Source organism: Acipenser ruthenus, chromosome 2 (genome assembly GCF_902713425.1).
Source record: "Acipenser ruthenus chromosome 2, fAciRut3.2 maternal haplotype, whole genome shotgun sequence".
Lineage (NCBI taxonomy): Eukaryota > Metazoa > Chordata > Actinopteri > Acipenseriformes > Acipenseridae > Acipenser > Acipenser ruthenus.
Genome location: NC_081190.1, coordinates 64,896,393 through 64,921,298, shown reverse-complemented (window position 1 = coordinate 64,921,298; position 24,906 = coordinate 64,896,393). Strand labels below are relative to the sequence as shown.

At 35.3% G+C, this 24,906-nt stretch overlaps 1 protein-coding gene, 1 long non-coding RNA gene and 1 other non-coding gene across 3 annotated transcripts in view; 2 read left to right on the top strand and 1 right to left on the bottom strand.

Moving 5' to 3' along the window:
- Positions 1 to 686: 686 nt before the first annotated feature.
- LOC131700617 (N66 matrix protein-like) lies at positions 687 to 9,596 on the top strand. The gene is made up of 7 exons (XM_058999122.1): positions 687 to 782; positions 2,196 to 2,262; positions 2,390 to 2,437; positions 2,890 to 2,913; positions 3,484 to 3,528; positions 6,321 to 6,545; positions 7,930 to 9,596. Exons 2-7 carry the CDS (start codon positions 2,209 to 2,211, stop codon positions 8,347 to 8,349), a joined length of 816 nt encoding a protein of 271 aa, XP_058855105.1. The 5' UTR covers positions 687 to 782; positions 2,196 to 2,208; the 3' UTR covers positions 8,350 to 9,596.
- The window catches only part of LOC131700620 (uncharacterized), a 32,210-nt gene continuing 10,442 nt past the window's right edge, over positions 3,139 to 24,906 (bottom strand). Inside the window, exon 3 of the long non-coding RNA XR_009308450.1 lies at positions 3,139 to 4,806. This is a non-coding gene — a long non-coding RNA (uncharacterized LOC131700620). The remainder of the gene's footprint in view (positions 4,807 to 24,906) is intronic.
- trnal-caa (transfer RNA leucine (anticodon CAA)) lies at positions 21,897 to 22,012 on the top strand. Its single transcript has 2 exons — positions 21,897 to 21,935; positions 21,967 to 22,012. It is a non-coding gene; the product is annotated as a tRNA-Leu (tRNA).

Here is a 24,906-nt window from a genome sequence, read left to right as displayed (position 1 = left end):
GCTTTACTTGCTCTTATCTGCCCCCTATTTTTTTGCATTTGTACTTTAGAGTACTGTAATCTGTCAAGTGTTATTTAATCTGTAGTATTTTGTATTTAATTATATCCTGATGTAACTATCACTGACACTGTTATCTGCTCTGTTATTGAATCGTATTTTGTCATACTTGTACTTGCTAGAACCAAAGATAGACTATTGTGAAGTCTGTATTGCAGACCTGTAAAACAGCAGACCAGTCAACTGGCCCAAGTCTTGGGTATTGCCCTATATAATTGATGTATGACTTATTTAGGTACTAAAATGTTGTGCCAATATACAGTATACTGTATTTTTAACTGAGCCCACTTATAAAAACATTCAGGAATGTATAATAATAATGAATAACATGTAACCAGTGTACTTTTAACATCTTGTAATGTTAGTGGGCATTTAACAAAACATTCCCTAAATAGACTATATAAAATTAAATTTAGAAAGCCAGCCTTAAAGCCGACAGTTGTCTAGCCAGTAACCACAAGGACTTTTTCATGTTAAATAGACCTCTGAATGTGTTTTCCATCATGTGGGTGTGCTGTACTTTTTAAAATGATGGTAACACTTTGAATTCCTTTCCTGTGTATTGATTGGTTGAATATATTCTAGCCACTATTTAAGTTGCATCCTACTTAGTTGGGAGTTTGAGAAGTTGAAATTAACCTAAAATACTTCACTCTAGTATATTGTCTTCAGTAATCTAGACATTTCTTTTTTTTTCAAGGGTACAACTTTAAGGGCAAGAGGAGGTAAGAATGTGTTTAGTTGTACACAATTCATTATTTTATTTGTGATTATTCATCTTATTTGGTTATTGGTGAAACAACATACAAAAGGAAAACTTTTATTCTCAGTAAGTTTTGCTTTAGAGCTGACAGATGCTTACATGTGAGAAAACTGTAATTTGTTTGTGAGTTTGTTGTGGATTCTATTGCAATACATTTTATTAGAAAGCTTCAGTTGTTTGGGTGGTCAGTAAAATGTTTGCATTTGTAATTAAAAAGCATTAAGTTTTGCTTTTCTATCTTTCTGCTCTCATGTTACTAAAGAAAACAGTCAATGCGCTTACATGCACAAGAATAATAAAGTTTTGCATACAATGTATTTCAATCTTACAAGTCATCTACAGAAGGCATAACAGAATATTGGTATTTGATTATTTGTTCTAAGTCAAGTAAACACAGAAAAAGTGCTATTCTCAGTAAACTAACTGAATTAGGTTTAGTTTTCAGAACCTAAGACCAGATTGTTATAGAAAATATGACCAGATTATAGACTGGATGGCTACATTGGAGTTATCAACTACACTGTATTACACGGGGGGGGGGGGGGGGGGGGGGGGGGGGGGGGGGGTATTATCAATAACGAGGTGTTATCAATAACATTTGTAATGATGCCAATGTGACCAAATGTTTTCTAAGAAAAGCAGGCATTTGTATATAATATAATAGCAATAATAGTGTCCCTGGACACCAGTTGAGATCTGCTGATGCTGGGCTTCTGGTGACTACAATGATAAAACGTAGCTCTTGTGGTGGAAGAGCCTTTAGTCATTATGCACCTGTATTATGGAACAATCTTCCAATTGAAATCCGTAATGCTGACTCGATAAATGCATTTAAATCAAAGCTTAAAACACATCTTTACGCAGAGGCCGTGTTGTAGATTGTGATGGCCTATTTTAGAGTTTTGTTAATATGTATTTATTTTTCTTTTTTTCCCCATTTGTTTTTTGATGTTTTTTGATATTTTATTGTATATTATATTATATTATTGTATAGTATATTTATTTGCAATGTGAAGCGCTTTGGGATGCCTTGGCATGAAAGGCGCTATACAAAATACATTTTATTGACTGATTGATAATAACCAATGAGCAATCAAGTGGTAAAACTTGTTGACTTTGTTTTACATTTGTTACTTAAACATTACATTTAAATATAAATACATATAATACATTTATTATAAAGGCTACTAATTTTATTGCAACCTTTTTTTTTTTTTTTGGTAGAGTACCTAAGTATGGCTATACATCTTTAACAGACGGCTATTATCACATTTTGTATAAATGTATCCCTGCCCTTTTTTAATTAATCTTAGAAATACATTGTTATTTCAAAACCGTTTAATATCCAGTGTTTCACTTTTTGAATCTGTTCCAGAACCTTTTAAAAGATGAAGATTGCACTTTTATTAATCTGTTTCTTGGCAGTAGCCCTTGCATTCCCAGTAAGTATATTTCTTTAAACAATATTATCAATGCAGAATCAAGTGCTCAAATGAATAGCAATAGGACAGGTGTGTGTGTTTTTTTTTAAGCTTTATGTTTTGTTTTGTTTTTAATTCTTTAATGTAGACGCACAGGCACCGGAAAGTTCGGTCTGCCAGTTCGGAGGAGCAAGAGGTATGATTACTCCGTTATTTTGCTAGTTTGACTCATGAGAATAAGCAGATCATTATACATCACAGTGTATTATCATTTGGAAATCATCCTGTTGCTTTTAAAAGAATACCAAACCTGCAAATGCAATTGTCAAAGACCACACCTGCAAAAAAAGAACAACAGGGTCAGTATTGTCGTCAACATTCTACCTAACAAGACACATTTGCTGTTTTGGAGATGTAGCTTTGGAGATGTAGTCTTACAGCTGGAACACAATGCAAAGGCATACATTATTAAACCTTTTCTAAATGTGGTATGACATTTTTATTTTGAACCCATTGCAAAATCTTAATGTTATCAATTTGCCACCAGATGGTGCCAATGAGTTTAATTTTTGTAGAAAAACTCCGGCTGGTAATAGCAGGAAACGACACTGCCACCCCCAATGCATATTCTTTTATTTTTTAATGTAGGCAAAAGAAAATACAGAAAAAGAGGTAAGATGCTTATCCATACAATGCATGAAATATATACACTTCTTTAAAAATTACCAATTTCAAAAGTCTGGTATACACAGTTATCAGAAAGCATATGCAAATATTGTAATTGAATGAACTGTTCCCAGTAATGTTACTGCAACAGCAATACCTGCTTCTTTGACTAGGGGGGTAACAATACAATTTGTCATGATGCCAAACAGGCATATCTGTACCAATGCCACAACTACACAATGTAGAACCAATGAGTAATCAACTAGTAAAGCCTATAAATACCATGTGGAAACTTTCGTTTATGGTCTTGTGTATTGTAATAAGAGCGTAAACTGCACAGTTTAAAACCAAATAAGTAACAAACTACAAATATATATATATTTTTTAATGTAAATACAGTACTGTAGTCAAAACAATATGTAAAAGGCATAATTTTAAGGGAGACTTGCAAGGTGGAGAATTGACTTTAGGTTAATGATTCAGGTGTGCCGGGGAGGATTTTTCAGTTAGGTCGCACAAGCCTATTATTTAGGGGCAAGGATGATGGGTTTTTATTTATTTATTTATTTTTTTCAGGAAAGTGATGACACTTCAGATGAGAATGGAGATACCTCAGACAATGTAATTATTATTATTATTATTATTATTATTATTATTATTATTATTATTATTATTATTGTTGTTGTTGTTGTCATGCAAAAGTATCTTGGGTCATTTTTATAAAGAAGGAATGCTACCGAAGTAATTTACTTCCTCCTACTATGTTTAACCTTTTTGTAGAAGGCGCTATAATATTACAAATGATGGTGAGAGAAGAAATAAATTGTTTAATATTCCAGGACATGAGGATACAAATATGAAAACAATCATGACTGTTTTTCACATTTACAATTGTGTGTAATACATATAAGTGATACTATTAATAAAGTCATTCTGTTATACTTAAAGTGAATCACTAAATTCTATATAAAAAATCAAATTAAATATTAAGTATTTTAAAAGTGTTATGAAATAGCCTTATTCTCAAAACTGTTTTAAGGTTTGTTCTTTTGTTTATAAACATTTTTTGAGTTTTCGTGGGCTTTGAAAAAATAGATTTCTAACCCTGTCTACAACAGTTGAAAAAACGTTTTAATGAACGGCAAACTTGATTTATTCAATCATAATGGTATTCATTCAGGACAATGTTGCGTTAAATAAGCACCTTTATTATAATACAAAATCTTACAGATTTCCAAAAACACTGAACCCAAACAATCGGTGAATAAAAAAATAGTAGAGTAAATGTAAGTAAAAAATAAGTAAAAATAAGTCGAGTAAAAGTAGTTGGAGCATAGCCTCATCCTTTGGAGCATCCCGGTGCCGCCTGCTACAAAAAAACAAAAAAAACAATGAAATAATAAATCTATGCGACCTGTTCATCCCGGTGAACAAAACATATTAGGCAGTGGAGCATCGCTGAAAGAATGGCATGACTAGATCATGGAAGAAAGACCGCCTATTGGAGAAGATCTTGGAGTCTTGCAGAAAAGAGGCATGGATCGGGGTCTGAAGGCCAGATATCTCAGCATGGAAGTGTGAGGACATAAAACAGAATTAGTGCGAGCAATGTGAACAGTTACTCCTTCCCTTAATTTATCAGATTTTGTTTAAGAAAGATAGAAAACACCTCTTGAACTGCAGCAGGACCTCGATAGGTAGCTAGAAGGTCTGATGATGGATCAAGGAACTGGTTTCGGTTGTGAGTTCACCATGCCGGTAGCAGAGACAAAAGTTATTTCTAGAAGGACATCCTTGAATGGGGAGAAGCATCCGGAGCACAGTGTGTTGACAGGACTCCAGGGCTCCTTTGTGATGGGTGGTTTGGAAGATGAAGATTGGAGCAGATCTTTGGATGTCCTGCAGCGACATTTGTATCCAGGGTAGTGAGTTAAAGGAAACATTAATTGCGAGTAGCGAAGGTGATATATCAACCTGATTAGTAATGCATATCGTAGGGAGACATGAATTTCATTAAGTAAATGAAAGCCATCGATTCTATAGAAGAAATTTGAGTAGTCGACATGACCGAGCATGATTGAACTGCAATTAACGAGTGATATTTTAATCTGATGAGTAATGAGGTATGTAAGAGACACTAATTGCATTGAGTAAAAGTAGAAGGGGAATGAAAATAAGGCGCTGCTCCTACATCCGTGTGTAAAGCACACTGCGAATTAGACTAGATTTTCTATTGGATCCATTGAGATGGTTCATTGATCTGGAGGATTGGTGAGTGAGTGAGTGATAGAACATCCAGTTTACTGGGGGTTAGAAGCAATAAGTTAGAGAAAGCAAGAATAATAGATTCTAAGGCGGCAAGCAGCTTTTATAAAACATGTAGAAATGTATGTTTGTAACTTAACTGAAGTACCACAGGTACAAGATCTTGCTTGGAATATTTTGAACCCAGTCTCATCATATTTTGTAATTCACTTCTTTTAAGTTGATACAAGACTGTGGCTTTTCCGGAAATACTGTAGATGTTGGCACAAACTTCATACCGCATTTTTACTGTATCATACAGCAGTGAAACGAGATATGAATGTCTTACCTAGAAAAATAATGTGAGTGACGAAATTGAAAGTCCCGGGACAAAATTTACTGTTTGAATTGCTTTTGATCTTGAAGAATTGGCTGTGCGATATTGAGACAGCAGTCATATGGATCAGAAATGAACTATTTATTTTCTTTTTTCTGTTATCCTGTTGTGCGTGATTGCTCTCGCATTCGGCTATGTGAATTGTTATGCCTCACGGGGCTGTGTCTGAAAACTAGATGAAACAATTCTGGAAAAGTTACTTTGTGTCCTGAACTTGAAGTCATGCATTCCGAGGAGAAGTAACAATATGACTAAATTTACGTTCCTACCTTTGTGGATTTTGATCATAAAGTTTACTGGAATGAGGAACATTCGGCGACAAAGTGACAGGGATGAAGGATTGCTGCAAAATGAAACATTGCAGTGTTTGTAAGGTGGATATGGTTTTAGACGATTCCTGTCAGGACATTTCCCTGCTGAATCCTGGAACTGGGTCTACGATTGGAGAAGTCGAGTCAATAATGCGAAAGTAAGGACAACACCGATACAACCGGCAGGGATATGTAACCAAACAAACGATGAATGGTAATTCGAAAGCAAGGCAGGACTGAGTTTGCGAGGGAGGTTTGTATACCTTATAGGCTGATGGAAACTTGGCGGTAATTGGCTTGTAGATTGACCAATTAATGTACTAGGGACTGTAGTAATGATACTATAGATTTCCTGCCTGAAAACCTTTCAAGCTTTATATTAATCAAAACAGACTTTGAAATTTTTGACTAGGGCCAAAAATTTAAAAAAATGCTGCACATTCTTTGATTGGTTTCCCCAGAGTGACTCGAGCAACTCTGATGAATCAGAGGAAAGTAATGGCAATGCAGAGGAACCTGTCAATGGAGCTGATGAAAATGGTGGAAATGAAGCTGATGAAAATGGTGGAAATGAAGCTGATGAAAATGGTGGAGATGAAGCTGATGAAAATGGAAATGGTGATGATGGCAACGGAGAAGAAGGAACTGGCAATGAGGGGGAAGTGTCCGGAAAAAGTGGTTTGCAGGTAAATATATACATTTAAATATAGGCCGTGTGCAAGGAGAAAATAAAGACTACATTATGTTATTTCAAACAAATCAGATCAAACATATGCATACATTTTCATGGTATACCATGTAAAAATTATTCTTCAAAATACAACTAACACAGACAGTTACTACTAAGTTAACCCAAGTCACTTCTTCAAATATAGCACAGAGAGTAGGACACTAGGGCATAACAGAAAGAGTTTATAAGTTTAGTACAAAAGACAGTAAGCACTTTTTTTTTACACATTTTCATGTCATTTCAAGTCTCACTCATTTCTTATGAACATTTTTGTTGTCAGTTTTAGCAGTCTAAGGCCAAGCCTTTTAATTAATATCTACACCTGCTATCTACAGCCCGAATCTGGCAAATAATACAAGGATACAGCACAGTAATGCCATACTCATATGGTTATGAAGTCTTTAAAACGCACCATAAATGGAAAAAGATTCAATTTAGGTTATCATTGAAATTGTAACTAGGAACATCCAGGAAAACATGGGTACATGTAGTGCTTGTTTTTATTTGATTTTACTCAGTCATTCAGCCTCCTTTGGCTGGAAAAGAAATTGATCATATTTGCTCCAAAATCTGGCTCATTTGTATTCTTTGCCTTCTTCATGACCAACATCCTGCTTATAAAAGTGTCTATCTGTTGTTTTGTACGAATGGTTGAGTGATTTCATACTTCCATCTGAAAGCGGGGTGTTCGGTAGACCTCTCAGTTTGTAAGTTTGGTGTTTGTAACTCTGAGGTTCTACTGTATTACTACTATGTATATAATCGGTTGCAGTGAAATAATAAACCTTCTCTTAAACAGTGATAATTAGACACAGGCCATACATAATTGGCAGATGATGGCGCCAAAGATAGAACATAAATAAGTGAATTACGAAACGTCTCACCCACACTGGTTAGACTGAATATTTAACCCACTATGCACTTTGTGTTTCTTATGTTTACTCTGCTATTTACTATCACTAATCTCTTTCTAGATGACACACTTTGACTGTGTTTACATACTGCTTTTATACAATCAGGATTTTTTGACTGTGGGTGGGAGTATTTGTTACCCCCATTCAGACCTCTTACTTAGAAAATGTTGTTATCTCTGCCCTCATTTTTTGTTTTATTTTAGATCGGATTGATCACTGAACTATGTCATGTGTATTCGAAGATGCGACAATAATCTATTCAGGGATACCAAGACATTTATAGAGTAAAGGGTCTGAGTAGGTTAAAAAAAACATCTACCAAAATAATTCTGCTTTTAATCAACCCCAATGTTTGAAGGAATTTATATATTATGTGTGTGTGTGTGATGAAGAGTGAGCATTTACATTTTTGTGACATATTCACAGTTCAATGGGGACCATGGAGACAATGGGGACAATGGAGTTGTTGACAGTGGTGACAATGGATATGATGTCAATGGTAATGAAATTGCTGAAAATGGAGACACTGGTGTTGACGTTGAAGAAGCTGGCAACAGTGAAAATGATTGGAAGGCTAATGCCAAAAATGGTGATTATTATAATGGGGGAGATACCGATGGCACTGCAAATGAGCACTATTACAAAATTGGAGATTATGATAATGCTGAAGATACTGGTGACAATAGTGAGAATACTAATGTACAGAATACTGGTGATGGTGGAGATTATTATAATGAAGAACGTTATGACAATGGGGGAGATGATAATGGTGAGGATGGAGATGACAATGAAGCAGACAAAGGGGACCAGGGATATGAAAACAGTGATAATAATGGAGGCTATTAACATGGAGATGATGATTGAACAGCAATGCTATCATCAATGATAAAAATACCTATGCAAAAATATGATTTTGTCTGTACTCAAATTAATAATGTATTTCAGTGGTTTCAATAATACATAATAAGCTTAAGATATACTACGCCAAGATTACATTATTTACATATAATATGCTTTGCACAAAGAATGTTTTAAACATGTTCTGTTTAAATATGAGATTTTCCCTTTAAAAAGTGTATTATCTGTCACATGTCAACAAATATATAGTTCTGCACTAGAGAAGCTAGAGCAGCATTTTAATGTGGAAGATTGATGCATTGACTGCATACCTATGTTTTAAATAAATTAGAAATGTACATAAATAAACAAATAGAAATCATGCCAACTGTATATTATATATGTTTGAAAAACAAAGGGGCATTTTTTTATTTTTATAATTCATTTGCTATTTTAGATAATACAACTGCATGTTTTTTTATACTATTGTAGACAAAATATGTTTATTAGCAGTTGTTCTGATATCCCCACTTATTTTAAACAAAAACAGAAATCAAACACTACTGGCTACTTTAATTACTATGCTCAGAGTATGCTTATATATAGGGGGCACAGGTTGTTGCTTGGGGAGGTGCATGGCCTAATGTGCAATCCTGCCTTAAAATGTCAATGTTATCAGTCTAAAAACATTCTGAAAAACAAAAATTATTTTTTTTTTAATTTATGTTAACCTCCTACTGCTGCAAGTAGTAACATGAGCATGCCCAGTGACATAGTGGACCCCACATTTACCAATACCTTTGGAGAAATTATTTAAACGGTACTGTAATTTCTTTTAAATAAATAGAGCACACTCTTGGTAAACCGCGGAAGCATATGGTAAAAAGACACCAAGGAATAGTTGGGCACTGTGAGTGAAAGTAGGCCCTTTTCAAATAACTGCCAAATTATCTAATAAAAAGTATAGTTATCTTGTTTTGTTAAGAACAAAACATTAAGAACAAAGATCTGGCATAAGGTTTATTTGGTGTTATACGTTGTGTATTATAGACAGTTGATATGATTGTTGTAATGGTTGAATGTGTTCTTGCTGTCCCCTGGCTCCCTGGTAGGCCAAATGTAAAATAAAGGTTACTTTTTGAAAAAAAAAAACATCCTCACAAACTTATTTCAAGCTTACCAATAATATGGCAATGCACCCTGAAGCCAGTCACTGAAACCCTCCACCATCAAAAGTGACAGACTATCCTGTTTTAAACAGGTGCATACTGACAATGCAACTGACCCCAGTAATCACAAGAATTGAATGATTTCTGCATTATTATTATTATTATTATTATTATTATTATTATTATTATTATTATTATTATTAATTAGTCATTTAGCAGTCACTTTTATCCGAAGAGACTTACAGAGACCAGGGGGTGAACTATGTATCACAACTGCTACTGCTGCAGAGTCGCTTACAATTGGATCAAAAAATACATTCTTGAGTAAATACATGACCAGTGTTGTTTTTATGCTTTATTAAGTAACATGCCAGTGTTTGGGCAATGATTTGTCGGTCAAATAAAAAATAAAAAAAAATAAAAAGGAAACATGGAAACTTAAAACATTTGACAAAACATGGGAATCCCACTAGATTGCATAAGCCCCTGTGGTTAACCTGGTATTAATCAACAGTATTGTTATCCTGGTATTGAGCTGACATGCTTAATACTCCTTAAATGCAATATTCTGGGTGTATAAAGAATGAAACTTAATGCAAAATGATTGGACAGTATTGCACTATAGTTGATATTGATATTCTGATGCTGATCTCATCAGAACACACATAACTAAAGAACACAGCAGGTACAGGTGTATTGTTGTCTCTAGCCTTTAATACAAATATATAACAAATTGTTATTGCAACAACAGGGTACAGCACACTGACAACCTGTATAGGTACTGTACACACAGGTAGAACACAGAAAGGAATACTAGGACATGTCAAATTAAGTCACCCCCAAACACATTTAAATATATATTGTGGAGTAGGGCAAGGCTGGCTGGCGCCCTTTGAAATAGTAGACCCAGACACAGGAACTGCAAGTTAAGCACTTTCACTCACTTTTATTAACACAAACAATTAAACAAAATAAACAAAAAAAGCCTAACTCCACCAAGGAGTGCTAACTAAACTTTTCACAGTCTTAGCTATCAACCGGACAGCTAAGCCGTTTACAGGGCACCAAAACCACTTGTTACTACAACAAGTTACATACAGTACACCCATTATACACAGTAACTTTGTTCAGATCTTCCAACACAGGTTACACCCAGGCTCCACAAGGGGCCGACAGACTTCACACAGAGTGCAAACACATTTTGAATTCCTTATATGCCTGCCTGCTTAACCACAGGTAGATGTCCCTCATTTCATTAGAGCCAGGTGTTTCCCCTGCTGGCTCTAATTCCAAACCCCAAGGCATTCTGGGGGATGTAGTCCTGTCTGTATCAAACCTCTGGGCTACTCCACCAACCCCCCCCCATTAGTCACTAATTAATATGATAAAGACCAAAATACACCATTTTTGTTATTTAAAAAAGAGGCATGTAAGCATTTTCAAATATTTATTAATGACAAAAGTATTGGCACATTTACATTCCAAGCCAATAGCCAGTAAAAGGTAATCATTTTCAACATCTGTTGAAGAAGAAAGTTTTAGTAACACAGCAGATAATGGTCAAGACAAGCACTCATAGCAAAATACAACAAATTAAATAGCTACAGAACAGTATCAAAGAAACATGGAATACCAAAATCCACAATCAGAGCAATAATCAAGAAGTACCACAGAACAAATTCAACTGAAACATTTCAAAGAAGTGGATGTCCAAAGAAGATTATGGCTGCAGCAGGTAAGAGAATCATCTGAGCAGCTAAAACAAAATCCAAGAGACAAGGACTAAAATAAGATTTAGAAGCATCAGCCATAATGGTGCACAAAAGAACTGTACAGAGGCACCTGAACACAGGGGAGTTGTATGCACATAGACCTCGCTGCAAACCACTTTTAAAATTCATAAAACAAACTCTATAAAATTTGCCCAGAAATATGAACAGATATCTGAAGCATTCTTCAACAAAATGATCTTGCCCAATAAGACTTAAATAGAGTGTTTCCCCAAAAATGGACCACAGCCATGTATCAAAACATTCTACAACATACAATGATACCATCTGCTCATAAGCTGATTGGCAGTCAGTTTATCTTCCAATACAACAACCCAAATCATACGGTGAAGTCAACTGGAATTCTTGAAGAAAATGAAGATAAAAGTTCTGGAATGTCCTTTGCAATCAATAGATCTCAATCCAACAAAAATGCTTTGGACTGATCTGAAAAAAGCTGTAGCCAAGCATCTTGTACCCAATCTGTCTGTGCTGAAGGAAATATGCAAGACAGAATGGGCCCAGATTTCACCAACAAGATGTAACATACTGGTTAATAATTATCATAAAGATCTGAAAACCATATTAAAATCAAAAGGAGGACACAAGAAATACTCAAACAATGCTGCATTTAATAAGTTTGTTTAGCCTGTTTTGTTTCTCCCCAATACTCAGTAGGAGTTGTAGCATTCTGTGGCCCTGGTCTGCACCACTCAGCGTTGTGACGTCACAGTGGTCTGGACCACTCAGACCACCATTATTATTATTATTATTATTATTATTATTATTATTATTATTATTATTATTATTATTATTATTATTAATAATAATAATAATTTATGTATTTAGCAGATACCATGTATTAATGTTTTGTCCTATATGCAGGCATGATTAAAGACAGATTTCTGGTTTATTTTTAATGATTTTATCTCCCTTGTCTTTCTCTTTATGTAAAAAAAAATGCACTGCCGATTTTATTTTAAATCAAAATGTACCATAGGGCAAACATTTGGTATGGTAATAATGACATCTCTTCAGCAAAACTCATGCCTGTACTAAGAGTGATTTAGTATTATTAAGTTGAACTCATTTAGAAAAAAGCATAACCCAAGTGCATGCAGGTTTTGCATTTCAGTGAGAATCATACAGTGTGCCTCGTCATTTTGCCGCCAAAACATTCTTTTGTATTGTGAATTGTTGCCAGGCAGTGATCATGGATGTAAGTAAAAGGGGTTGTTTACTCCCATCTCCTTAGTTATTTTATAAATAGACCGGTGATGATTAAGAATTATCATAAATGTCTGAAAGCCATAATAAAAGCAAAAGTAGGACACATGAAATATTAAAGCAAGAGTGACAATACTTCTGTCATGAATGAATACTTTAAACAAAATATGTTTGTTTGCTTTTTGATAAAGATTATTTGTTAAATTACTGGAAGTGTGGTTTGCTTTTTGTTTTATTATAAGGGGTTAAAGTTTACTAGATGCTTGTCGTCAATCTGTTACCTTGAATCATGGTATAATAAGGAATACTTGTGCCTGCAACTATATAGCCAGCAGTTTTCCTCAAGTTAATACACAATTTGTCAATTTGCCAAAGAAAATAAGTATGAGTTATAAATAACATGCCAACAAGGTAAGACAGTTTGTGAAAATAAGTCTGTACATTGTGTAATAGTGTAATAGGATAAACAGAATTGGCTCCATTAACAACAATTTTCCACTAACAACTACATTACCCACTGAATTAGTTGTGTGGAACCATTTATTTTTGTTGACCTGCTGATTGGATATTCTATGTAATAAGCAGATTTTATATTCTTGTTGGCACTCCTGTATTTCATATACTACCCTCAAGTACTTGGTTTTATAATCTCTTTCTGTTTAATTCCTTCATTCATAAAGGTAAACTGTTTTTTAAATACATTTAACACCTTTTATAATTGTGTTTAACACAGTTATACTTCTTCACTGCTTTACCTTTTCATCAATCTTGCAGAAAAGGTTTCCTACTTCACTGGTCATTTGCTCTGGGGCCATGCATTACATCATTCAGTCACCATATTTGTTTTTACATATTATACATTTAAACAAAGATCTACAAATAAACAATGAGAAATGTCATGAGGAATTCAAATCTATGTCATTCTTATATAAAAAATAACGACATGAGTTCACCTTTAAATTGTTGCTTCCAGAAATACATTAACATTAAAACAACAACAAATCTTTGTATAAACAAAATGTTGTATTGCTTTTTTTATATTAAACATTTTATTATTTTATTTTACTACAACGGGGCACTCATATTCTGGCCAGTGTAATGTAATGTCTTACTTTTTACAACTAAGGAATTAAAACAATATGTTTACAGAGAAACCAACCAACCTACAAGGAAACCAAGATAGAACCACCCAAAACAAAGTTGCTGAGTTGCAACCAAATGTATTTCAATCAAAAAACAATATTATTCATAAACCAATGCACCAGTAATTTGTATATTCGTGTCTGAGCTGACATATTATACGGTAGCTAAACTGACTACATTCACAGTAAATGGAATAGAAAAATGTTTATCTGGTTTTTAATATGTATGGAAACAATAGGTGCTGCGAAGTGAAAGTTATACAGCTACGGACAAAAGTTTTGCATAAGCATATGAACACATGGGATAAATTCTGAATTTTGGGGGGCCATTTGCTGGCGAACCATTGAGAAGCTAGGAAACTGCCGAAAGTTGATGAGGGATGCGTCTGTGAAGAGAGAGAGATCATGGGATGCTGAGATGTAGTCATCATAGAATGGAGAGAGACTGTTCCAGTGGGAGATTAGCGTAGTCCACATTTTTATGTCTTTCCTAGCGTTGGATCATATGTTGATGTGAGAGTTTAAATTCTTAGGCTGTATTGGAGAGTGCAAGGAGACGAGAGATGAATGTCCTGCCCTGGGGGATAATATGTAAAGCAAAGTTAAAATGGCCAAGAAGAGAGAGAAGATCTCATTTCTTGATAGAAGATGAGAGCGGGAATGAAGTGATGAGGGAGCGAATACGCTCTAGTTTAGTAGACAGGAGGCTGGTTTTGAATTTTATTGTATTGAGCGTTATGCCCAGGGATTCCAGAGAATGAACGGGACCAATGGTTTTGTCGTTGGAGAGTGGGACGCCGAGGGAAGTGAACAGGGTTTTCAGTTGGTTGATTGCTTGAGCTGGATGATGTGATGGAGGAGAAATGAAGAGGAAGCCATCCATTAAGTGGAGCAAAAATGGAACGTGGCAGGAATTAAGAAGGATCCAGCACAGTGCTTCTCAAATGGTATCGAATAATTTTGGGCTGCTGTGGCAGCCAAAAGTGAGCTAAGTGGAAAAATAATATTTGTTGTTCAAGCAAATTCCGAACAAGTGACGTAATGTGGGGTGAATAGGCATAACTTTGAAATCATCCGATATGTTGGCTTTGGCTAGCCATGAACCTTGACTTGCTATTTTTATAAGGTTGATGGCGTCTATTATCTTGATATAATGTAGCGAGAACTGATCGTGAGAAATGAGAGAGTTTATGCTGCTTGTAAGGCTTCCTCGGGGGGCTGAGTGGTCGATGATGAGGCGTTTTTTTACCTGAATACTTGCGGGTAGCGATGTCTATGGGATTAATCCTTTGAGTAGTGAGTTCTAAAATGCACTGCTGGTCCTACGGGAGTGAGGTTTTTTTTTCTGTCTACTGCATGCGCTTGATTATTACGAGTACAGCGTACAAGCAAGCTGAAAGCTATATGTTTGTATGTATGTAATGAACACTAACGAAATACAGAAAAAAAATTTTTTACCGTAAATAAATATAATGTTTTATTTTGTCATAGGTAAAGGTTTTGACTAAAAAACAACAGGTAGACAATAAACAACGGGTTGGAACAACCATAACAACATGTCCTAACAAAAAACAAATGGGCTGAACTAGAGGGAGAGAGAGAGAGAGAGAGAGAGAGAGAGAGAGAGAGAGAGAGAGAGAGAGAGAGAGAGAGAGAGAGAGAGAGAGAGAGAGACGAATAAATCATATATGGGGAAACAGGTTGTGGGGGTGGAGGGAGTGAGAGTGTCTAATGCTTCAGCGTATGAACTCCTTGAAGCATAGAGCAATGCACAGAGCTTGGCACACAGCCTCTTTGCTGGACGCCTGTCACGTTGATAGTAAATATTCTTCACTTACGTCTTCACTGACACACTTGCTGACATCCGATTCAGTGGTAGAATTGTATGTATTTGAATTTAAATTGGAATCTGAATTCAGTATTATTTCTAATACTTCTTTCTCACTGAACAATTTTCGCCAGTTTACACACATCGCTCACATTTTTGTGATGGTTTATTGTATGTACTTCAGTCAATATCTAGCAGATGGCACAAGAGACCAATAAAAGGTGTTACAGAAACCTAGTGTTACAATATCTTGTTATCAGAAGTTTTGTAGGCTCAATAATTCAAGTTTAAAGTTGCAGAATGTACCGGTACGTTAGTACTCCCTGGGGACCAGAGCAGTGAACGTACCAGTACGTTCGTATTACTCAAAGAGTCAATGCGAAAAGTGGGAAATGGAGGAGCAGAAAACAGAACCATGAAACCCTTATCTATTTCTGCTTGAATAAGAGTGCTAACTATATACGGCTGTATTGTAGCAGAGTGTAGATTTTTGCAAGTGAAAGAAGATGACGGAATTTCGGAAAGTCCGGTGGAAAATCCATATGAAAGGCCATTGATGAGATATGAAATTAATGATTTGTCTGGATGATGTTGAAGTGCTTCTGACAAAGTTGAATGTTGATGGGAGTGGAGATTGATAACATCTTTGATTGTCATTTGGAACATGTACATTATATATATATATATATATATATATATATATATATATATATATATATATATATATATAAAATCAATAATTACATTGAATTAAATTCTGAGGAGGAAATCTAAAATTAGGTCCTCATCTTGCTACTGAAATACATGAGGAATTGCTTTATTTAGGACTGTTCTTTTAAATGGTGGGCTCAAATCCCAAAACTTGATCTTCTTTGTTATTTAAAGAGTCAGACTTTAATGTACATAATCATTAAGAGCTTTACTCACAAGCTAGACTGATCCCACAAAAATGATCCTTTTTAGAGAACTCACAAAAAAAAAAGAAAAACCCTGAACTTGATAATGTTCTTCCCATTGACTGTTCTAATCTTGCACACTCAGTCCATCAATTTTGGGAGATACATGCTACTCCTCCAACCAGCATCAATCCTGAGGCTGAATATGGATGGAATGTGTCTGTTGCTACTGTACCTCTGGATAGAAAACATTGGCTAAAGCTAGTCTAATGATGTCTTTGGACAGATTTTTTTTTTAATCCAAAGACAGCATTGGATAGTTTACCATCCAATGGTGAAATTGGTCCAAGTTTACAAAATTGTCTTTTATGAAAAAAACAAATCCGTTCTTTGCTGAAAGTCCTGTTTTTAAAATTCATTTTAATAAATTGGCATACTGGTAAACAACAAACACAGCATTTTCTAATAGGCGTTAGTTCCTGTCTGTTTAATTTCCACATATTTTCTTATGTCATGGCAAATGAAACACTGGCACCTGCTTCTTTAGGGTTTGAATATAAGTTAATCAAATAAACATTACCAACTCTTCAAATCACAACAATTAAAAGTCTTTCTCAATGTCTTCAATTATGATGATTAACTTGATTGCTTAACTTAAAAATGGCATACCCGTGGAGAAGGATAGATCTTTCCCCTATTATCTGCTGCTTAACATTAACAGTAAGGTAATGTTGAACAGTTACAAATTAATTAATTTAGACTGATTGGTCAATGAGGATTTCCATTGCGTTAACACAGCCAATTTGTAAACAGATCCAGATCTGGGACAAAATCCAAACATATTAAAAGCACTATAAAAAATATTCCATAGAAAACGTAGATACCTATAATTCTAATGTCAACAAGTTTAGCTATTTTAGCTTATTGCATTTTGTAACAGAAGATGCATAGTGACTTTGCACTTTACAACCCCCACAAACAAACCACCTTCACTGTTGCCCTCCCAACCAATTAAGTGTGGGAGTCTGATAATCCAATTTGTATTATTAATATCACTATGGATATCCTATATAAGGGGTAGATTTAGTATTTATTTTAACTCAGGATCTCAGATATTTTGTTTTTTCAGGTTTCTAGCTCGTTGCACACCAAAGGTAACATTAGCTTTATACTTTATATACTAATACATACGTTATAGAAGGTTGCTGATTTAAAAAGAATAATTGAATTGCTTTACATTTTCTTTTAATTTCACAAGCTATATTTGCAATACTTGAAATCGTATCTTTGAAAAAAAGATATATAATACTGCATATGAAATGTATACAAATCCTAGGATTCTCATACTTATCTAGATGAACGTTCATGGACTACTGTAGTCATTCCTTTCTTGAGCCGGATAACTGACAAGCCCCTGATAGGGTGTGATTCAGCCAGATATTCGATCATTGGATTTGAATGCATGTAAGACAGATTCCATGAGAGCTGCTGTATATACCTGTATAAATATACACATTTTTTTTCTAGGACAACAAACATGAAGACTGCAATTGTTTGCCTTTTCCTTGTGAGCGCAGCTTCTGCCTTGATGGTATGTCAGCCTATTTTCTATTTTATTTTTTATTCATGTTTTGAGTTCAACTTTTGCCTCAGACTTTCACATTTACAACATGCTGTATCACATTTTGCTCACTGTAAAAACTATCAGGTTATATTATATTATTTTTCTTCTGTTTAAGATCTTTTGGTTCTTTTCATGTATTTTCATTACTTCGATTTCGAATATGCAGATATTTAAATGACAATGCTAGGAAAGAAAAGTTGCCACTTCCTGGCATCCCATCACTTCATGTACTTTAGTCAAACCACGTTGTATTTGGAATATTGGCATAGGAGGCTGTGTGGTCCAATGGTTAAAGAAACAGGCTTATGACCAAGAGGTCCCTGGTTTAAATCTCAGCTCAGCCACTGACTTCTTGTGTGAGCCTGAGCAAGTCATTTAACCTCCCTGTCTTTTGGGTGAGACGTTGTTGTGACTCTACAGCTGATGCATAGTTCACACACCCTAGTCTCGTATCTTGTAAAGCACTTTGTGATGGTGTTCGCTATGAAAGGCACTATATAAAAATAAGGATTATTATTATATCCCAAATTAACAGTAAAATACATGTGAAGAACCGATTATTGATCAATAAACCTAATAAGGGATTCAAAAATGTATTTTAAGGAGTTGTTTAAGAAATGAAGATGATTTTGGATGAAAGGTGAAGAGATCATTTACCCAATAAATGCAAGCTCTTTTTTCATGTTTTCATGTTCACTGTTTGTGTTTCTGCTGATTACTGCTTCAGAGAAATTGTTGCTCTTTACACAACTACAGTACCCTTATCGTTAAAATGATTTTCTGTATTTTTTTTTTATTTTTTTTTAGATGTTTCGTCACCCTTATCAACAACCTGGGTTAAATTGCTATGATGAACACGGGGTAAAATGATGCATTCAATATTCACTCTATTATTATTATTATTATTATTATTATTATTATTATTATTATTATTATTATTATTATTGTTCAGTTGATTTAGTTAGTAATACACATGTTAGTAGTTTTACATAACTTAAAACAAGCATACAATTTTGCATGACTTATAAAATGTGTAGTATGTATGTAGAAAATACATACTACACTCTCATTTGCTTGTTTTCAATGTTGCCAAGTATCAAAACTAGTATTTATTATTATTATTATTATTATTATTATTATTATTATTATTATTATTATTATTATTATTGAAAACGCTAATGTAAACTATATAGACATGATTGTGCATAAATAACTAAATATTTAATAGTAATTGAGATCTTTTCAAATCAATTTATAGTTAGAATGTGGGTGAAATCCGGTTGTGTCCCAGCCACATATCCAATAAAACATTTACAAGTGTTTCTTAAAATAATTTGTATTGTCTTTATATTTATGGAGTTGTTTCCTTTTTTATTGCTTATGATATCCCACAAGTAAGCCATCGTAATGTCTTCATTTTGACCATCTAGGCCTTTTAATAGACCAAGGTGGTGCCGCTGCCAATCAGCCTACAGAAAACTATACAGCATTACTGCAGCCAGTTATAATCAGGAATAAAAAAAACAATGAACTTGTTATATAAAAAGTATTACTCAATGAGGAATAACTAACAGATCTTTATGAACATGTTTTTTTTTTTATGTAATTAGAATCATGTGTCCACTATTTACAGCAACTAACTTACACATTCAACATCTTCATAGCATTTGCACAGTGACTTGCTAAAGATGGTGAAACCGACCTAATCTGTTTAATAGACTCTGAAATGTAATAGGAGGCAAGTTCATGTTACACTGTGTATTTGTAAAGATTTATTTACAAATGCAATCATCGGATCTACTCCAACTTTGAGGGAGGAGACAATTGTCCTATTTTTAGGGCTATTATGATCAGTTTTTGTCACTAAGCTTAGCTTATTATTTTTGTTGAAATCAATTTAAACATCTAAATATTAGTTTTTATTTAGGTGTAACTTGATATACAGTTAAGTATTTGTTTAAAATGTTTCATACTGTATTTTGTCCATTGCCCAATGCATGCTGTGTAAAAGAAGAGATAATACAGGGGGGGGGGGGGGGGGAATCTATAAAATCATTCATACATTTCATAATATTAATTTTTTTTGTTATTCTGTAGATGTACTATAGGGGCCGGATCTTCCACAATGGGCATTACATTTACAAACAACTCCATGTATATCCACCAGGAAAATATCCGCATCTAAACGTATGTAACTGTTTGTTTTATTATCATGCTTTCGCATTTGTAAATGTTTTCCTTATAAAAGCTTTTAGAAATGACTCTTCATGCCCCCTTGAGGTTGAAGATGGTGTCTGTATTCCATCCACACTAGTTTTTATCACATGTTTATGGCACCCATTCTGAACTCATTATTAAATGGGTTTAGGTATACATACACTTCATTTGAACCATTTCAGTTATATTCCTTGCAATTGATATGTATCTCTAAATTCTTCATAGGGAGCAGGCATGTACCATCATGTGGTAGCTGACAATGAAAATATGGCAGAAAAACAACTACATGACCAACAAGAAAAGTACTTGAATGCTGAAGATCAAAATGTTAATTCCAGAAGCGGAGAGACAAAAAAAAAAATGAGATAAGGAACGATCTATTGAATTATGGAAATAACAATCGAATTGCTGACATTTTCCATACATTAAAATATTAATATGCAAACAAAAAATAGTTAAATAATAAATCTTAACTAGCAGTAGAAACCTATTTAACAATACATTCAATGTGAAATACCATGCAAGATCTTGTATGTAATGTTAAATAAATAAGCATTCTAAAAACTAAGCTTACTGTCTTAATGATGCACTTCTTTAGGAAATACTGTTGGATCTGGTTCATTTTATGAAGGACTGCACTACTCTGCTTGTATTACAAACTACATCACAATTATTTATTCAAAAAGAAAATACTTTGAACTCTTAAAATAGCGTTCTAACCCTCCCAAATAAAGTCGGAAACAGATTGCATGATTTGTGATCATAAATTAACTTATCAAAACTACAAAGCACACTGCCACCACTAGAGGTCACCAGAGTAGCGCTTATCAGACATTCTTCCAAATGGAAAAAAATATTTCTCTTTTACATTTTCGTAAATGATATGTTGCCATGTTTTTAATTCTGATCAAAATGTGAGGATGTACTTAACTAGCATGCAGGTTTAACTAAATATAGAAAAAAAAAATACGTGGAGATGAACTAACCTCATACAAAGTATGCTGTAATGCTGTAAAATGAACCAAAATGTTCCAACAAAAGAACAAGAGAAAGGAAAGTTTCCGTTATTTGCATAGCCAATTCTGCAGTAACGGGGCATATGATCTATATTATTATCTTCAACAGATTATGGATGGTTATTAATAAGTGGGTTTAAAACTTATAAAAGGGTTTGAAACAGAAATGTGGTTTCTCTTCATTTTATTTTAGAGACAGTGTTTGTTTAAAAGCATTTAAAAGGCCTAGATGGTAACAATGAATACATTACGTTGGGTTACTTGTGGGAGATCATAAGCAATAAAAAAAGGAAACAACTCCAAGAATATAAAGGCAATAAAAGATATTTTAAGAAACACTTCTAAATGTTGTATGGGATTTGAGGCTGGGACACAACTCCCACATTATAACTGTCTCGTCTTATGTTTTTATATTACTTTTATTTTATATACTAACAAAATGCCTCCCAGCCCCCCAAAGAAAATAAATGAAATAGCTGCAGTTAATAAAATAGATGACGTACCCTGCAGCACCCCTTTTCCTCTACGTTATCAGCAAACATCGAGGCTGCAGTCCCATGCGAGTGAGGAAGCAGCAGCTCTCTCGCCGTCCTCGGGGTTTGTGGTGTAAATGTTTATGGCCAGTTAACTATCTATAGGAGACATTATGAACAACTTCCCGAGCAACTTGTCAGGATGGCCGAGTGGTCTAAGGCGCCAGACTCAAGGACTGATGAAGTCTTTCCATGGAAATAGGTATTCTGGTCTCCGTATGGAGGCGTGGGTTCAAATCCCACTCTGACAATCATTTTTATTTGGGGGGGATAGGGGTGAAATGCGTTAGTTTTTGCGCAGTTATTTATTTGAGTTAATCCAACTGATTCGACACACTTATAAGAACAACGTTTTATTATTATTATTATTATTATTATTATTATTATTATTGTTGTTGTTGTTGTTGTTGTTGTTGTTGTTGTTGTTGTTGTTGTACTGTTTTAATTAACAAAGAAAAAAATATGTCCAATACGGTAATCGAACCGATCGAACACGAAACCGTATGACACAAGCCCGGTTTTTAGGCTGGACCCGCATAACAGTCTCGCGTTTTGATTGGTCCATGTCTGTCACATGAATATGTCGTCACACGAGTGGAAAAGCGTGCAGGCATTTCTAACATTGTGATCAGAGAGAGTGATCTGCTTTCCACAACCTTACCATTAAAATATAATGTGGTATTACGCTGTACTGATATAACAAACTATGGGTGATTACTTTATATTAATTATCATGTTATGCACGAATGTAAGAATTGGCTTTCTGTGGTGGTGTACTTTTTTCTTTCAAGTAGCATATATCTATAATCGTTTTTGCGATATATTTTAATATAAAATGTATACACTATTGCAGTTTTGTTAGAGGATACATTAGTTTATCTCGAATGTAATCAGTTTTACATATAGACTGGCCCTGTTTTCATTTTCAAATTCTGGGCCGCTTTGCTTTTCAGATAATGTCCCTAATTCTGGGCCGATTTGATTTGCAGATAACGTCCCAAATTCTGGGCCGCTTTGGTTTTTAGATAACGTCCCAAATTCTGGGCCGCTTAGGTTTTTAGATAACGTCCCAAATTCTGGGCCGCCTTGATTTTTAGATAACGTCCCAAATTCTGGGCCGCTTTGCATTTTCGAATTCAGCCCAGTTTTGTGGACTCAGCTGACAGCAGAGCTTCTAAGTCATCCATGCACAGTTTACCATAAACTGGATCGTGAATTCATTTGAGAGTAACCCTTAGTACATGAATCAAAGTTAATGTATTTTTTACTCTCCCCAGAAATCTTTTTTTTTTTTTTTTTATGAAAAAACAAATAAAATGTAAATGTTAAAAAAAAAAACGTATTTCTTATTACATGAAGAAACTACATTGCACTGAAATAGATACATGAAAATTAATTAAAGCAGTTGTTTTCCTTTATTAAAGACTAATATTAAAAACACATTTTTGGGAAGGAACATGGTATTCCGAAAAAATCTAATTTTCTTATGTAATGTCCATCAATATATTGTAGTGTTTCAGGTTCTTTTTGGACAGAAATGAGACTGCAACTGTGAGTAGATGAAGGCCGTTTATTTTGACAATAATTAAATAATCACAAAATAAAATCATAAAGTGAGGGTAAGGAGACTGGGAGTCGACAGTGAAAATAAATGATTGTAGTAATTTTTCTTTTACCCTACCCTTCCCAGTCTTTTCCCTGCCCCTCTTTTGCGCAAAACCTGCACTCTAATTCCCCTCCACACACGTGTACCACCATGCAACCCCGGCACGCACACACCATCATGCAACCCCTACATGCATACACCAATATGCAACCCCTGCATGCACACCACCATGCAACCGCTGCATGCACACACCACCATGCAACCCCTACATGCACACACTACCATGCAACCCCTACATGCACACACCACCATGCAACCCCTGCATGCACACACCACCATGCAACCCCTGCACGCATACACCCACCGTAGCAATTCTTTGCATAATATATTTTCGGGTATTCAGCCCCATTCATGTCTATGGCAGTGTTAAAAAACACATTTTCAGTCATATCTCTCAAACCAGAGCACCTACAACCACCGTTCGAAGGGTTCTAGACCAGCCTGAATGTAATATGTCCAGTTTCATAGCAATTCTTTGCAAAAAATATTTTCAGGGCGTTCAGGTTCAGCCTCATTCATGTCTATGGCAGGGCTGAAAAACACATTTCAGGCATATCTCTCGAACCCGAGCACATAGAACCACCATTCAAAGTGATATGTGTGGTGTGGTGGTTCACCCAAAAACTCATGTCATGACGAAAAAATTTACTTTGCCAAGCTGTCCTGGCATCTGAACCATGAAAATGGTGACTCCTTGTGCGGGGCCCCATGGGGCCCAGCCGCAAAAAAAAATCAAGTTCCTAACCCCCACAGAACTCGAGATACGCCCTGTCATGTCTGGGGGCCCTCTTTCATAGGGAGCCACCCGTTTTCAAATGCTACATTTTCAACAAATTTACACATTTTCAGCATGATGGCATGTCAAGGTTGCATTTCCAATAGTTTTGAGCTCCAGGTTGGCAAAAAAAGTCTAAACTGGTGTCCTTTCTAGCTGGGGACACGTCGCTTGGAGGGATCGACAGAGGCCCCGAGGTGGACCTCCGTACCGATTTTCAAGTCTCGAGGACCCCCGGAACCCGAGATATAGCACCCTGAAAAATGTCTATGGGAAATCCCATTATAAAACCCCTTTGGGGCAACGCCCACCATCTGGCGGTGGGGTGGCGTATGACTCGTGGCCGATGTCTTTCTTTAGCTAAGACTCTTGTGCACGCAAAGAGTGCCCTTCTGAGTTCGTTGGCCCAGGGATCGTGGAGATACGGGTACGATAAGAGACCACCCCCTTCCCTATGGCAAATCCCATTATAAAAACACCATCGGGGCAAGGCTCGGCCAATGGCAGTCGTGGGTCGTACGAACTCGAAGGAGCTCATTTTCTTTAGCTAAGACTGTTGTGCATCTAAAGAGAGTACTAGCGAGTTTGTTGGCCCAGGATTTGTGGACTCATGGGGTACGACAGGAGGACCCCCCCCCCCCCCCCCACCCCCCCCCCCACCCCGCCCCAACCGCTATTTCCTATAGCAAAATACATACAAAAAA